Source organism: Papaver somniferum, chromosome 3 (genome assembly GCF_003573695.1).
Source record: "Papaver somniferum cultivar HN1 chromosome 3, ASM357369v1, whole genome shotgun sequence".
In the NCBI taxonomy this organism is placed as follows: domain Eukaryota; kingdom Viridiplantae; phylum Streptophyta; class Magnoliopsida; order Ranunculales; family Papaveraceae; genus Papaver; species Papaver somniferum.
Window position 1 is genome coordinate 83026731 of NC_039360.1, and position 16289 is coordinate 83043019.

At 36.0% G+C, this 16289-nt stretch overlaps 3 protein-coding genes across 3 annotated transcripts; 1 reads left to right on the forward strand and 2 right to left on the reverse strand.

The window, feature by feature from the left end:
• The first annotated feature begins 204 nt into the window (after positions 1–204).
• LOC113359679 (cyclin-D5-3-like) lies at positions 205–1875 on the forward strand. Its single transcript, XM_026603272.1, has 5 exons — positions 205–756; positions 848–934; positions 1019–1331; positions 1422–1555; positions 1648–1875. The coding sequence occupies exons 1-5, from the start codon at positions 469–471 to the stop codon at positions 1873–1875; spliced, it is 1050 nt and encodes a 349-aa protein (XP_026459057.1). The 5' UTR covers positions 205–468.
• Positions 1876–8040: 6165 nt separating this feature from the next.
• Positions 8041–9761, reverse strand: LOC113356678 (uncharacterized acetyltransferase At3g50280-like). Its single transcript, XM_026599884.1, has one exon. It carries the CDS (start codon positions 9659–9661, stop codon positions 8261–8263), a length of 1401 nt encoding a protein of 466 aa, XP_026455669.1. The 5' UTR covers positions 9662–9761; the 3' UTR covers positions 8041–8260.
• A 549-nt stretch (positions 9762–10310) lies between these two features.
• Positions 10311–11347, reverse strand: LOC113359680. Its single transcript, XM_026603273.1, has 2 exons — positions 11117–11347; positions 10311–10697 (listed from the first exon to the last, which is right to left on the reverse strand). Exons 1-2 carry the CDS (start codon positions 11345–11347, stop codon positions 10311–10313), a joined length of 618 nt encoding a protein of 205 aa, XP_026459058.1.
• Between the last annotated feature and the right edge of the window lie 4942 nt (positions 11348–16289).

Consider the following 16289-nt stretch of genomic DNA (forward strand, 5'->3'; position numbering starts at 1 on the left):
TTTTTCTTAATACTTAGGATTTTATTTTCAAGGTGATGCAGGTACGGAATACCTACACTCAACCGCCTGCCACGTAAGCTTCACATCTTCCTTTGAAGTTCCTGTTGGAGATGATTTTTTGGAAAAAGTATCCTAATCCGTGAAAAGAGGAATACCACATCCTCCCATTGGAGATGCTCTAAAACCCCTCTCTCTATTCTACAGTTCCACTCTGTAACTGCTTAAACCCCGTTATGAAATTTTCTTCCCCACTTCAGCACTTTTTATCTCTTCTCCGCTAAATTTGGCGGCATTGAAACCGGAAACCATCAAATTTTCTTTCGTTAGACCCATCACACATATCTCCAACTCCAAATCTCTATATTTCCTCTCTTTCTCTCCATTGTTCTTCCATGATTGCTGGTGTTAGCTAGTCAACAGGATTTCATTTTAAGTAGATGTAACAGCGCATAAAAAAAAGTACTAACAATGCAGGAGGAATTTGATTCTTCTTCTTTATTGCTATCTAATCTTCTTTGTAACGAAAATGAAGATATTTATTTTGTCGAAGAAGATGATGAAGAAGAAGAAATAAAGGTCGAAGTAGATTTACTTATTCACATAAACAATTACAAGTTTTTAGAATCAGAAGATGAAGAATATATAAAAATGTTGATTAAAAGAGAGAATGATTATAAAAACCATGATTTTTCTACATTAATAACTGAAGATTGGCTCAAATGTGCTCGTTTGGATGCTATCAAATGGATTTTAAAAGTAAGATTTTGATTCTTATGTAATGTACCCATTTTGCTTATTCAAAGTTCTGTAAAAGTATTCAACTCTTTCCTCTGTTTTGATTAACCAGACAAGGGATTTCTTTGGGTTTACCCTTCAAACAGCTTATCTATCTCTTACATACTTAGATCGATTCTTATCAAAGAGACCCATTGACGTAAGTATCTCAGTCCTTCCAATCTCTATTGCCCCATTCACTCACTCTGTTTTACTCAATCTAAGGACTTTGTTAATTTTACAGGGTGAGAAGTTTTGGGCAATCAAATTATTATCAATAGCTTGTTTATCACTTGCTGCAAAAATGGAAGAATGTAAAGTTCCAACATTATTAGAGTTTCAGATTAATGAAAAAGATTATTGCTTCGAAAGTAAAACGATTCAAAGAATGGAACTTTTAGTTCTGAATTCCTTAGAATGGAGAATGGATCCAATAACTCCATTTGTTTATCTACATTACTTCATCTTCAAATTCAGCGGTAATGGCGACGAGTATGGTGAACTACCCAGAGATTTATCATCCCAAGTTTCAAAATTTATCTTTGCATTAGTGAAAGGTAATCAATAATGTAATTTCCTGATTGAATTGGACTATTTTTATTTATCAATTTAGTTTCTTCGATTTAATGACATTGATTATGTTATAGGGATGAACATAATGGATCACCCGCCATCGTCAATAGCTGCTGCAGCAGTTTTAGCAGCATTGAATAAGAATCTATCAAGACCATTGTTAGATCTTAAGCTGAATTCAACTACAATATTTGGGTCTTCTAACAATGTGAGTCTTTTTAATATTCCTCCATTATTAACTCAACCAATAAGAAGATGAGAGCATTGAGTTTTGAGACACTTTTGTAATTTCTTTGGCAGGAACATGTAATGTCTTGCTATAATGTTATGAAGGTAATGGAGATTGAGCAGTCAATTGCACAAAAATTTGAAATGTCTCCGGACTTGACATCGATCTGTTCAACCCCGACTGGTGTTCTTGAGGATTCTTGTTTAGTCTCGTCTGCTTCAAGAACTAAGAAGAGAAAGTACACATTGGGTGATTATGATCAAAATTGTGGTTTCATTAGTGAAAAAAGATTTCATTAAAAAGAAGACCCCTCATTAATCTTTTGAGTGTTTTTCACTTTAGTTGGTTAGAGTTTGTGTGTGTTTCAATCATATTTAAGTGTTCTACCCCAACTTCATAAGCTTGTAATGAAGTTGATTACTTGTTCTTGGTTTAATTTTTCATTGCCAAAACAAGTGCAAATGATTAGGAACAATTTAGGGGGAAAAAAAAGTATTAGAAAATTTTCAAATAAAAACTGCAGAAAAAGTTCCAGTCTATAGTAAAAAAAATTGATTGCAAGTTATGGGGTGTGACTGTGAGTGCAGAAACCCTAGTATTAGGATCATGATATCCTAGGAGATTAAACAGAGCTCTAGGGATGTCAATGTCATACAAGATTTTTGTTTTGGTGTTTCTTTTGTGTAGTTAATATTGATTATGAGGAGTGTTTTACTTACTTAATGCAGGCTACTTGTTTTGGTGTAGTACACTGTGTACATCATATTTCTGTCTTTCATAACCAGAGTCAAGAGATCTCTTAAAAGTTGAGAGGCCCTGACTGAGAGGGACTTGGGATGCTTCTTTATGTCTTTCAAAGAAAGTTGATTAGTGACTATGTGTCAATGTGGAAGTTGAAAAGATGGTGGGGGAACGAAGCTGTTGTTGCCTGGTAGGCCTATGGTACTTGTTGAAACGGATATAATGCTAGTTTTTACCGTATGCTCTTGTTTTACCCTATGCTCTTGTTTGATCAACTCTTTGTTTCATTAAGTTTTACTAAATATCTGGACATCTGAAACTCACTCCTCTATCGGAATAAGAAGTTTAACAAAGTTGGTCATATCCCTGAAGTCTACCTTCTTTCATCAATTCTTTCTTCGACTCATATATCCTGTTTGGAGGTTCTGAACTTCAATAATAAGTTTTGTGACAGATTTGGGACAGCTAAATCACCAAGGACAAATGTGTGCTGTTTCGGCACGAGTATCACAATGACAGGGATGTCACATTGGCACCACACTCGATAGTGACATCAAAAAATGACAACAAAAGGACAAATGTGGTTAGGATGGGCGTCTTATATGCTCATCTAAGCCAGTTTATGGAGACGGAAAGGAAGCAGGCAATGAAAATGGCAACCTAGTGGAGATGTCAGCATGTTATCCGCAACCTGGCTCTGTCAAGATATCTGATGGAGAGACTACAGTTAAGGAGTCGAATTACAGTAGCGCCACAAAACAAATAGGAGTGATGAGTTACTTCTACATCTTGGTTGCCGATCAACCACCAATGCCAGTGCACATGTCCTGTATGATTTATTTTGTCCCTCTCTTTTCTAGATTCTAAGATGGTTGGTGCTGATTCTGGAAACCTTGATGCCGTTCTATATAACAATATTCGGCTTCATTGGAGTTGCATTTATGATTATCATCATTGTTGTCGGTTGTCCCCGGAGGAAGGATGTAAAGGAAGACGGCTATAAGCAGTTAGGGGTATAAGCATTTCTCTAAGATTATCAGTTAACCAATATAAATGAATAAGAGATATAGACTCTCACTAGTGACTACTCATGTATTATGCAAATCAAATCGCAATAACTTCCGCTATTGCGGGCAAGTATGCGTCACAAAACGTGTATCATTGGTGAGAAGCTGCATTAAGCCATGTTCACCAAGACGCTGCATTTCTTTTTCAGTATACTATTTGAGTGGAGCTGCTCAGGTCCTTCTTCATTGGATCACTGCCTACCTAACTCAGTCCCTAATATCTTATGAGAAACAAGGATAGAACTTCTAATTAGACTCGCCAGTTCATACACAATGAAATTGTATATAAAATTTGAGGCCGAAATACTTGCCTCACATTGAAAGTTAGGCCAAAAGCTTGAATTCTAGAGCTCGTGGCTCCCGACCAATAGAAATTGAGGGTTTTGAGATTTTTTCGTGTTTGTTAGTCGTACACAAAATGGGATTTTTTTTTTGTATCAGTGCACAAAATGAGATAGTTTGTTGATATCCAGGAAATTCCAGATATGAAACCTACTCGCAAAACTAAACCCTAATTCTATTTTCTTCGTTTTTCTATTCTCATCTCTTTTCTATTTTGAAACAGTGAGGAACCAAGATCGAGATCATCTAACAAGTAAACAAAAACGTGGTATAGCAACAGCTGTGACGTCGAAATTAAAACCCTAATCTCCGGTTCTGCTGCCGATCTCCCTCTGCCTATTCTCCTTCGTTTTTACAGCATAAACAAACGTCTGCTGCCTCTTTTTTCCCCCTATTCTTCTTTTTCTTCTTTGGGATTTTACAACAACATCCAGACCTGTTTTGTATTCTTTTTAACTTTCTTCATCGTTTTCTTTCCAGGAACATCCGTGGAGAACAAAGGAGCTTCGGGATGCTTAGTATAATTGTTTGATTTGACTGATTTGCTTCTTACGGGGATTAAGTGGAATAGTTAGATAAAGAAAGAAGGAATCTATGAGAATACAGATTGAAAAGGTTTGTATTTTGCAGAGTCCCTTAAGGTTTTGATTTCAGTATTTCTCCTAAACTTACTGTCTTGCTGCAGCTGGTGCCTTTTCTTTGTGTGTTTAAATGTTTCAGAGACTGATTAGGAAACTATTATATTTACGTTAGTTCTTGGATCACGAGTTCAAAATTTATGTCAAGCACAATTTTGGTTTTATATAGCTTATAATTTTAGGACGAGACAAGAGGAAATGTGGTGACTTGGAGTGATCTTTAGTAACTTCTTTGATTGGAATAAAGATTGAGTATTGAGAAGCAATTAAAGATCACTCCACGCTAAAAATACTCAATTTATTTTCATTAAATATTGTTCATGTCATAAGCCTTTTTCGGTACAAAAACAAATGCAACTGAGAAAACAAGAAAGTGTTAGAAAAAACAAGGGGAACTGATGAGAGGGTAATGTTTTTTACAAAGGGGTAAAGTCTAGCATGGCATGTGTAACAATGTGCTCCGAATTGTCCATATTTTCCTTTATTATTCAAATTAACATCACATACGGGCTCCATAGATTGCAGGTTACTATCGAATCTTTATGACACTAATTCTTAAGACCTTCATTGAAGATCAGTGAATACACACTAATTTTTCTTAAGAACTTCATTGAAGATCAGAGAATACGAAAATTCCAATTTTTCTGTGCTGTCAAAAACTGCATTTGTCTACGAGGTTGAAGTATTGCTTATAATTAAGTTGACTCTTAAAACATTTGTTTGGCGCTCCATTTTACAGATATGAAATGAAGTTCATCCTGCCCCATTGAGCATTGATAATGATCCAAGGTTCTCTTTACGAGGACTTCGATGTTGATGTTCTCATGATCCATCTTCATGTAAGTACTATTTTAAGATATACCATCTCGACATTATTATTCGGTATAAATGTTCTTATTACGTGAATTGCTGCAGAAGCATCCGGAAATTATTTACCTCTACCTACAATATAGAAATCTATTGATGTTATGGCGTACACCAAACACCGTGGAGTTACAATGGCTGATGCACATTCTAAGTATGCTCTAATGTTCTCTACTTTCAGAGGGTATACAATGGCTGATACCGTAGAAATCGGGGAGTTAGTGGGTTATATTCTGTTGCAAATTCATTATGGAGATAGAATCTTCTTGATCATATTAGTTTATTATACATGCAAGGCCCGTTATGATCATATTAGGTATTTTTATCTTGATTATTTTTTGGACATATTGGTTTTTGTGGTTAGTTATGTCTTGATCAAATGAGCGAGGAGCGCTTTCCAGTTATATTTAGTCTTTTGATTAACTTCATGATAATATGTGGTATTATTTGAATATCGTTGTTATGTATGTAGTTTGTTGGTCTCATTAACTTTGTCACTGTTGCTAGCTCTAGCGTATCAATATTCGTGGATTTCTAGAGCTGCCAACCACGCGAAACTCTGGTTTTAATAACTGGTATATAAAGACATTTGAGATAGAGTTTTTTAATGAAAGATAAACTTCATTGGGAAGGTATCCATTGAAAGTTGTTTTGTTGGTATTACTGCTTTAACATAGTTAGTTGTTTTGTTGGTATTACTTCATTGTTTTGTTGTTTTTTTGCATGAAAGAACTTGACATAGTTAGTGTCCTTTTCCATGGTTCGTGTGATGTCTCTATGAGCCATAACTGCGTGTATTTCTATGGATGTATTATTGTTGCCTGATTCGGAGACAGTACTGAACAGTCTGAGCCGCTGCAGTTTTCCAAAAGTGGAAATATTTGCAAAGGTGCCACATTTGATACTAAATGATCCCTATGGTAACATGGTGAATATCTTTGAATGGTTTCATTAGAATAACATAGGAAAAATAAATGCGTAACTATCCAAGAAAATAAGAGAACATAATGTAGTCGAGATCGATAAAAATAAAGCTAATCGGGCATGAGTAAGATGTGTTTAATTGTTGTATGTGGATGTAACTAATGGTGCTTGCAAAGAACGATGTGCAATTGTGGTGGTGAAAATTAATCAAATTTTCTGTTTTTTCTTTGTGTTTGATTAAACACGGGGATTAACCATCTTTGCAATTCATAATATATCTTGGTTGGGGTACCTGAAGAGATGAGCTTTGAAGCACAAAACATGATTGATCAGTAAGATTGTATTATTATTATTTTGAAGCACCTGAATTATCAAATGACATAGGAGTAATTTGTTGGTTTTCAGGGATGTAAATTTTGTTGCCAGTCATGAAATCCCGCAAGACCGTGCATGCCATGACAAGATACAGTGGAAACCAAGTGAAGTGAATAGTGGTCATTCCCTGCATCTAATGGTAAGCATAACTCCTACTGTAATGTTTTCCACCTTCTCTTGAAGTTAGTTCTATTTTGTCTATGACCACTAATTGAAGTAGCTAGGCATAATTTCCTATGATCATATACTCATGTTTCCACTTTCCCGACTTTCACCCGAAAATTGTGTGTAGGTGGAAGTTTTGGTGCATTGACTTCTTTGCCTGTTGTGCACAAGAGAGTAATGATTAGCGACTGGCTAAAACTTCAATGTGCAGGATACAATGGGATAACAATGCTCGACTATTACAACAAGCTTTCAATCAAGTGGGATACTAAAATTGACAAGTTTGTTAATTTAGATTTCTGTTGCGTACTTCCCCGTTTGTTCAGAGCTTGCAACTCACACTAATAAAGATGAAAGCTAATTTTTCTGTGTAGAAGACTGTGGGTATGGTTTTTGATCTTATTAATTGAAAGGGAACAGAAGAATCCGCTACTAGGACGGGAGCTAAATTTGGCTTATGTGTACGTATGTGTAGGTGTAAATTGGCTAAAAAGGCCAGATATGTAAAAACTTATATTTGGGTGATCACTGTGCTGTTTAATAAGGTTGTTTTTTGAGCCGTGTCTTTTAACTTTGCCTAGATTTTCATCTCATGGATAAATAGATCTGGTATGTGGATTTAGTTTAGTTCTTTGCATTTTTTGAATAGCTGCATCAGTGGGCGACATAAAGAATTGAGGAGTGCGCCGGTAACCAGATAGATGATTATATGTGCAAGGTCTTTTCATAGGACACCATCCTAAATGTTTGATACGCTTTCCGTCGCTGAATATTAATTTCTTACATCCAGGAAAAAATGGGCTTCATTAATATACAAAAAAAATATGGAAAATGGGTCATTTGTAAATATTTTTAAAACATAGTTCAAACGGACGAGTAAAAATTTGTATGGGTGAAATGGACACCAAAAAAATAGCAAGGATGAAACTGGATTCATCCTGACTTAAACTTAAAAAATAGCAAAGATGAAACTGGATGCATCCTGATGTAAATTAAAAATAAGAAAAAGTATTTGAAAATGGATAGGATGAAACTGTTTACATCCTGGCTATTTTTAAATTTTTGTCTATTTAAACAGTATCAAAATCAAAATGTCCCTTTTCACCCAGAAATTATTAATTTTGGTCTTTTTAACCAATTTTGTGAAAAAAATAAGAAGCCTATGATACGACACATAGAGTCAAATAGACGAAAAAGACTAAAGTTAACTCATTTTGACACTTTCTTTTCCCGTTAAAAAGAAAAACAAACTCTTTTTGACATGAAAACCTTATTTATTAGTACTCTTGATAATCGCTTAAACTTCGGATAATTGCTTATACTTGAGACAACTGCATAATAAAAAAAGAATCCAAAAAACTTGGGACAACCAATCAGAGACCGTGCAGCGCACGGGCCCTACACTAGTCTTTCTAATTTCTATCAAAGAAAATCTGCTCTTACATTACATATTGTCCGGTCAAGCAATGACCGCCAGCTTCATTTCATACTTAAGTCTCACTAAACAATCTACGTAGAACAAGCACAACCCCTATTACATGCCTAATCCTATTGATCAGTTGAGGTAATTAGATGGAGATAGTATTGACGAACTCTGTCTCATTCTCCATAGCCATCAATGTCTTAGGAGAAAGACAAGCTTCAACACATAAACTCCCTTCAACCAATCCAGGAATCACAGAAATCTTTCCGTCAGACTTGTTAGCCATCCCACTTCGCACTGCAATGGGTTTTCCCCAGCCAAAGTCGTTGCCATACATGTCGAACCTTGGAGATCCCCCACTAAGCAATGTAGTACCTTGGAATATTGCTGCTCTGTCTGGAAATGCAGGCTTCTGCACCCATGAATCCCAAGAACGCCGAATTGCTGCATCATCACGGGACATAATTCCTTGGTTCAGTAACAATGCTCCCCAACCATGTCCCTTTTCCAGAAGCTCACCCACCTTAGTAGTCGCAACATAGAAATTAACTGAATTACCAAAATATTCTTGAGGCAGTGGCGGCACCAATCTAGTTCTATTCCCAACTAATATACAGTAACTAGTCTCCGCATTTGGATCCAAATTCCTAGCACGGGTTACTGCCACCCAAAAGTGCGCGAGCAAAGCTTGCAAAGAAGAGATGCAACGGCCGTTTGTTGGTCCAATATCTGCATCGGCTTTTGCTTTAAACATTGCTACAGTTTCTCGTGTGAAATGGTAAAATCTCACTTCATATTCATACCTAATAGTTGGAAATACATGGCTTTCTCGAAAACGTTCATCGTCAATAGAAAAAGGTAAGCGGATGGGGCAATCTGCATTATTAAGGAAACACCTCTCAAGAATAGGCAGACGTGAAATGGTACGGATTGATGATTTACCTCCAACTGCAGATCTAGAGATCTCAGACCATGAATTCATGAAATGCCAAAACGATGTTCCATCACACACGACATGATTCATGCTGCATCCAATAAAAATACCATCATTCAGTTCTGTTACTTGGACTGACAGCAAGGGTTTAACCAAACCATCATAATTCATGACGCCATTTAGGGAGAAGAATGAAGATTCCACCAAACTAGGAACATAGATCGGTTCTAGTATGTCTGCTACAGTAATGTGTTCAGCAACTGCATGAATAAGCTCTGCCCCAGTGGAGTTACAGTTAATGTAGACAGATGTGGTTCCATCATCGTCATGTCTATCGATAGCAAGGCGTCCAGCAAGAGGATAGAAGTGATCCAGTTTTTGTGAAAGAGAGGTCTTAAGGTTAGATATGATGTTGCAAATTGTTTCAGAATCTCCTAATTTGGGTTTAGTAAAGAGAAGACCTCGTTGAATGTAAGCAGGTACGAGAAGTTGGAGATCCCATGTAGTTAAGTCAATCCTTCGATGAGTAGTAGTGGTTGTAGCACTACCGTTATAGCTTGCAGGTGCGACTATACTGGTTGAGATATGGTGAACCTGATCTTGGCATGCCATTGTCGCCGGATATAACTCTTGGACCGAACTCTGATTTGAGATGGAACAGAGTAAAGGCTCGGCTGAAGAATTAAACCAAATCCTTCACTTCAAATAGTATTTACAAAATTAATTCCCGACTGAAAATACCGTTGAAATTGAAAAGAAATGTCTGATGATAAGGTACTTGGAAAATTTAAATGATTGGAAACGGACAGAACAGAATGCTATCAACGGGTATGTTTCCGTCCTTGGACTTTTAAATTTAAGACATTGTACATGATATGGGCCATTCTTGTCCCCCCAACAGTAATTAAGACATTGTACATGATATGGGCTAAAATAGCGTGCTTCCTAGGCTCCTAGCAAAACTTCCCCGGTTCACAGCACACATAAAAAAGCCCTCTTTTTTTTTTTTTTTTTTCTAAAAGAAAAGAATTTTATCGAGCATTTAGCTGATTGAAAGATTCATATGCTTTGGCCAGAAGATTATAAAGGTCAGGATTGAAAGACTCATATGCTTCAAGACTTAAAGTTGTCTCCCTTACTGATTTAGCTATAGAATCAGCTACTTGATTGTCATTTCTACCAACAAAAGTAAAAACTCAACGACTAAAATTTGAGATAAAGTATTTAATCTCTTTTATTATATTCATATTCTCCTATTGAACTAGCAAGGTACTTCCATAGATTGTATGACAAGCTTTGAGTCGGCTTCAATATGAATATTGTCCAACTGCTTTTCCCTTTCCCAAGATAGAGACTCCCGTACTGCCATACACTCTCCAGCCTCTGCACTTAATGCTCCATTTGCGTAACTCCCTTTGATTCCATTGCACGTACCTGCATGGTCTCGCAAAACAAAACCAATACCAAGTTGATTAGTATCAAGATCAAAAGAAGCATCAACATTAATTTTCATAGTTCCACACAAAGGTGTTTTCCAATGTAAATGATTATCAGTATACTGAGTGCCTAAAATATATGCAGTTTCATGCAGATGTGGAGCTAAATAGTATTGAATCTTATGCATTGAAGTTTTAGGGTTCAGTACTCCCTGAAAAACAACATCACATCCGTTTGTCCAAATCATCCAGGCCCCTATCATGAATGTGTACAACCGTTTTTCCCCAATAGTTGTGTTGATAGAGAACCAAATTACAACCCATTCTGAAATTGATTGATAATGCTGTCTGTCTGACTGAATCAATATTAATGTTAATTTCCTTCTAGACTTTCCTTGCGTTCCTATAATCAAATATAGTGTGTTCCATAGTTTCGTTATAGTGACCACAGATGTCACAATGAGTATCCATATCCACATTGTATTTGGATAGATTATGTTTAGTAGAATTAAGTTCTATGATACACTTCCATGCAAACAACTTGATCCTATGTGCTGTTTTGCATCTCCATAATCTTCTCCATATAGTATTACTGACTGCTACTCCATTTACTTGAACTTCTCTATCATACATAGTCAGCATGTGCTTTAACTAAGAACTTGCCGTATTTAGCAGGCATCCAGATTATGACATCCTTCTTAGTCTTATTAATGAAAAGAGATTGTATTCTTCTTGAAGTAACATCATCAAATAACTGATCCGGAAGGGTTATATTCCACTGAATTGTATCTGGCAACATGAGTTCAACAACTTCTCCATAAAATATGAAAGATTCATTTTGAGGGATGGGTGGATGATTCATACCTGAGATCCATTGTCTAACCAATTTTTTGTGCCTTCACCATTGTTGATCTCCATGAAGTAATGTTGTTGCAGAATCTAATCCTTTAGTAATTCCATTCCAAGTGTAAGAACAGTTTTTTGCTTCTATTTTTTGGTGAATAATGTCTCTAGTTTTGAAGTACTTGCTGCTCAATGTTTGAACCATGATATGACTTAATTCATTGCACATCCTCCAATCTAACTTAATGAGAAGAGCTAAGTTGAGCTTTTCTAGATCTCTGAAGGCAAGGCCACCTATGTCTTTAGAGGTGCAAACATTATGCCAAGCAATTGGATTGGATCCTCTATTAGATTTATGTCCCAATTTTTTTTTCCTTTTTATAGTGGTGAGATGACTTATGAGATTGTTTGGTAACTTGAAAGTCCCCATTTGATAAACTGGGATATCATTAAGGACATGCTTGATCATAGTTCCTCTAACATCTTGAGAGAGATTGATGGAAGACCATGTGGAGAATCTTGTGTCAAAGTATTCCTTGATACTTTTGAAGGTCTCTTGTTTAGAATGACCAATAATGAGTGGTGAACCCAAATTTCTCCTTAGAATTCATTGTCTTGGCTCCAAGAATATTTGTGAGAGCTTCTGCAACTTCAGGCTTAGTTCTTTTGCTAAAATGAACTGCAGATTTATCAAAGTTGATAACCTGACCTGATTGTGAACTAAAATTATGAAGTAACTCCAAGAGAATATTGACTGAAGTAAGATTTGCTTGGGTGAAAATCAAGCAGTCATCTGCAAAAGAAAACGATTAATGGTTGGAGCAAGTGCAAACACTTTAATACCTGGAATTTTTTTGTTTTCTTGAGCAACAGTGAGATGCCTACAAAGAAATTCCATTGCTAAGATGAAGAGATAAGGAGAAAGGGGATCTCCTTGTATGATTCCTCTTGTGGGAGTAAATTCTTCATAGGGGCTTCCATTGAGCATTACTGATAATGTTGTAGTGCTGATGCATTGATGAACTAAATTGCAAAAATCCTCACAGAAAGAAAAATACTGAAGAACTTTCAATAAAAAAGACCATTCTAGCATGTCAAAATCTTTTGACATGTCTAGCTTGAGTGCTAACCATTCTAATTGTCCTCTCTTTCTCTTCGAGTGAATAATTTCTTGAGCAATAATTGTGTTATCCTGAATAAGTCTACCTGTCACATAAGCAGCCTGAAAGGGTGACATAATCTTGGACATCAGTGGTTTCATTATATTCACTAAGATCTTTGAAATAATCTTGTAGGAAGTATTGCACAAACCTATAGGTCTGTAATCTGCTGCACACATGGATTTTTCTTTTTTGGAATGAGAAAAATATATGTCTTGTTTATCTGTTTTGAAATATGCTTAGATTCAAAACTCCTAGCAACCATCAAGCAAACATCATTTCCAACTATATTCCATTGGCTTTTATAAAAGTGAGCTTGAAAACCTTATGGACCCGGGGCACTCCAGTTTTCCATGCTTTAAGAGTATTAAAGATTTCATGAGATGAAAGAATACTAGGGAGGCAGTTGTTATCATCTTCAGTGATAATTGTTGGCAATATGTTGTAAAGACATTCTTCAAGAATAAGATTCGAAGTAGAATTGATTTGTTGGAAGTGCTGAGTGAGATGTATTGATATGTGACCTCTTGTTTGAAACCAATTACCATCATGATCTTGAATGGAATCAATATTATTCCTTGTTCTTCTTTTATTTGCTTTGATATGAAACTGTTTGTTGTTATAGTCCATCTCTTTCATGAAATTATTTCTTGATTTTTGTTGGTAGAAGTCACTTTGAACTTTGTGCCACTTGTTAAGTTCACTGTTGATGCTGATGATACTATCTTGAACATATTGGAATCTTGAGGACCTTCTTGCAGTAGCTTTAGTTCCTTTTGAAGATTATCCATAGTTTGGTTTATATCACGTGCTATTGTTACGATGTCTCAACTCACAAGTGGTGCAGTTATTTTCAAGACTGTTACCTGGAAAAGAATTATTTACCATTTTTATTAATAAAAGTGAGAAACAGAAAATGTATTGACCGCCTGAAAATCTTGGTAAACATGTTCGAATAGACGAGTAAAATATGACCCTAATCAAATGCACGGAATCAGAATACTTTAAAATTTTGAATTAAACAACTTCGTGTTTCTAGAACCTAGCTCGACTCCGGCATGATTTGTTTTTGCCCTGAAAAATATGCTCGGCCAATTACAATGAAACGGTAGCGAATAAGTACAATTTTTTCTTAATACTTTTGCAATTAAGCCAAGTACACCAAGACGCTGCATTTCTTTTTCAATATACTATGGAGCTGCTCATTTCCTTCTTCATTGGATCGCTGCCTACTTATAACACGCCCTAATATTTCATTAGAAACTACAAGAACAAGAGAACTACTGTACGATTCAACATTTCAACCACTCTTAAAATTATGGACCAATTTTCGTACAATAATATATATTTTCCTGTACCTTCTGTTGAAAATACAGTACCAAAAACTATTTGCCTCCCATAAAATCTGATGCTTTGTGGCTAAGTCTAGTAAAATTAAAGAAATGGTCAGGTAAATTCTTTCCATTTACATTTACAGTTTCTTAGAAATCAATAGTACGATACTCTAACGTAAGCAAAATGCCTAACTGGAAGTAGTTACTGCTGTCTAAGGTTGAACATCGTTTTCTTTAGATGTAATAATCTTAAAGGAGAAAACGGCTTTGACTTTTATGTAGTTCATCATCACGCAAAGGATGCTGGTCAACAACGAATACAAAACCTACCACTAGAACATCTATGATCAGCTGGATTCCAATGAACTTCGGATAAGGATTTCTTATATCATATTCTTAACGTGTTGGAATTCCTCCTCATTGAAGTCAAGCACATAGAGAAATAGGCATAATCCCACGGGCACGGGCTCTAAATATAATCTTTTCATCATTTTAAGTATGCGGATGTGGTGTTGTGCATATGTCAATTGTCAAAGTAAACAAAGTCAAATTTGGAAGGTCATCTAGACAAATTAATATGCTGCATTTCGATCATTTCCACTCACTTTCACTCCCCAATTCCAACAGCTTTCTTTTTTTATATTGACTTCAATGGTGGCATTATTGTCACTACAAATTTCGTTTGTTTCTGACATACTTCAGTCAATCTATATCCATATTGTCTTTGATTAATTACCCTATAAATAATCACCTTGCAATCCCGCATTTCTCATAACAACTACAATTTCAATACAGCATCCAGCAGGCCAGAGAAGAAGAAAATCATCCAAGAAGAAAACAGCAACCATCTTTTAATACATGGAAGGTCTAATTCCATTTCTGCTTCATGCAATGAAGAACAAGAAAACTGCTCAGAATAACTACCGGTGTCTGTCTGAGGGTTCCAGTCGTAACCGCAGCTACCATCAATTGATTAATACTGAAGATTCAAGTCATCGGAGAACACGGTCGGAATTTCAACCACCATCCACGACTGAATTGTTTGATCAAAGCTATAGTGGTACGCCCAGTTACTTACGGTCTCGGAGTTTACATGATACTACCATTCCCTCTCCGAAAGTCATAGAATCGAAACAAGTAATGGGTGCGACGTCTAAGCTAAACCATCGTCGGAGATAGTGGAGAAATACTGAAATATGCTTGATGAAACTGGAGTAATCAATTTGGTTTAAGTTGTTAAAAAGACCAACACAATCTGTTGGTTTGATTAATCTGTAAACATGTTTGTTTTTCTCTCTTTTTTTTATTTGGTTCTTGTAAGTGTGTGATTATATATGAAATTCTTTGATTGATTGATATTCGTGATTAATTTTACTCATTTTTACAAATATAAATCTAGATGGAGACTTATTTTTCTTTTAACCAAGGAAAGAACTTGTATTAAACATGAGTACCTGATACATCATAATTTATATAGGGAATTAACAAAGGAGGTGGATGATACCACCAATCCCCACATAGATTATGTTTATAAGCTGCCTTCGCTATTGCATCTGCAGCTTTATTACCAGATCTATACACAAAACTATAAGACCAACCAGGATTAATATTACATATGTTTACACATTTTCGCAACAGGGGCATACTCTGCCAGTGACAAAGAGAAGATTGTTGTTGAAGAAAAGAACAAATTCTCAGATTATCAGATTCAAAAATCACTCGAGACCAACCATTTGAATCTGCCAGTTGCATAGCCTCCCACATTTCCCAAGCTTCAGCCTGCTGAGCATTACTAACTCTTCTCAAGGCTGCCCTTCCCATGACATATGCCCCTGCAGAGTTCCGAATTATAATTCCAATACCAGCTAACAAAGAACTAAAATGATAAGAAGCATCGATATTAATTTTAATGTACTGCAAAGGAGGAGGTTCCCATTTATGATGTAAATGCTCATTATGAACATTAGGATGATTGTAGTTAGCAGGAGTGTTTCCTAAATGATGCTGGAGAATGTATGAAGTAACCTGATGGACTACAGAGTTATGGTTGGGAGTGGTATTGTTAAAAACAACACTACATCTAATCTTCCATATGAAATGCATGATGCACATAGCTAAGTGAACAATCTCAGGGGACTTCTGGATGCTGATAATGGAGTCTTTGAGTTGCCAAGTCTGAATCCAGGATAAGAGAGAAGAGTGCTGCAAAATAAAGTGAAACTGATGAGGTAAAAAATACTGCCATATTGCCCTAGAGAAAGGGCAATGAAGAAAAAGATGGTCCAGATCTTCTATTTGATAGTGGTTGCAAAGAACACAGTGTGAATCAGCATTATGCACATGGGTGAAAATTCTTGCTTTGACTGGAACAACATTGTGAATAGCTCTCCACAGGAAAAGCTGAAACTTGTAAGGCACTTTCAACTTCCAAAAAGATAACCAAAAATGTTGAGATAAACCCATGGAG

Excerpts from the sequence above, each read along its gene's own strand:
- LOC113359680 (XM_026603273.1), bottom strand. The coding sequence starts at position 11,347 with ATGAATCATCCACCCATCCCTCAAAATGAATCTTTCATATTTTATGGA. Across the intron at positions 10,698-11,116 it reads TTAAAGCACATGCTGACTAT|GGAGTACTGAACCCTAAAAC; the intron begins GTATGATAGAGA and ends GTTGTTTTTCAG.
- LOC113356678 (XM_026599884.1), bottom strand. The coding sequence starts at position 9,661 with ATGGCATGCCAAGATCAGGTTCACCATATCTCAACCAGTATAGTCGCA.
- LOC113359679 (XM_026603272.1), top strand. The coding sequence starts at position 469 with ATGCAGGAGGAATTTGATTCTTCTTCTTTATTGCTATCTAATCTTCTT. Across the intron at positions 757-847 it reads CTATCAAATGGATTTTAAAA|ACAAGGGATTTCTTTGGGTT; the intron begins GTAAGATTTTGA and ends TTGATTAACCAG. Across the intron at positions 1,556-1,647 it reads TATTTGGGTCTTCTAACAAT|GAACATGTAATGTCTTGCTA; the intron begins GTGAGTCTTTTT and ends TTTCTTTGGCAG.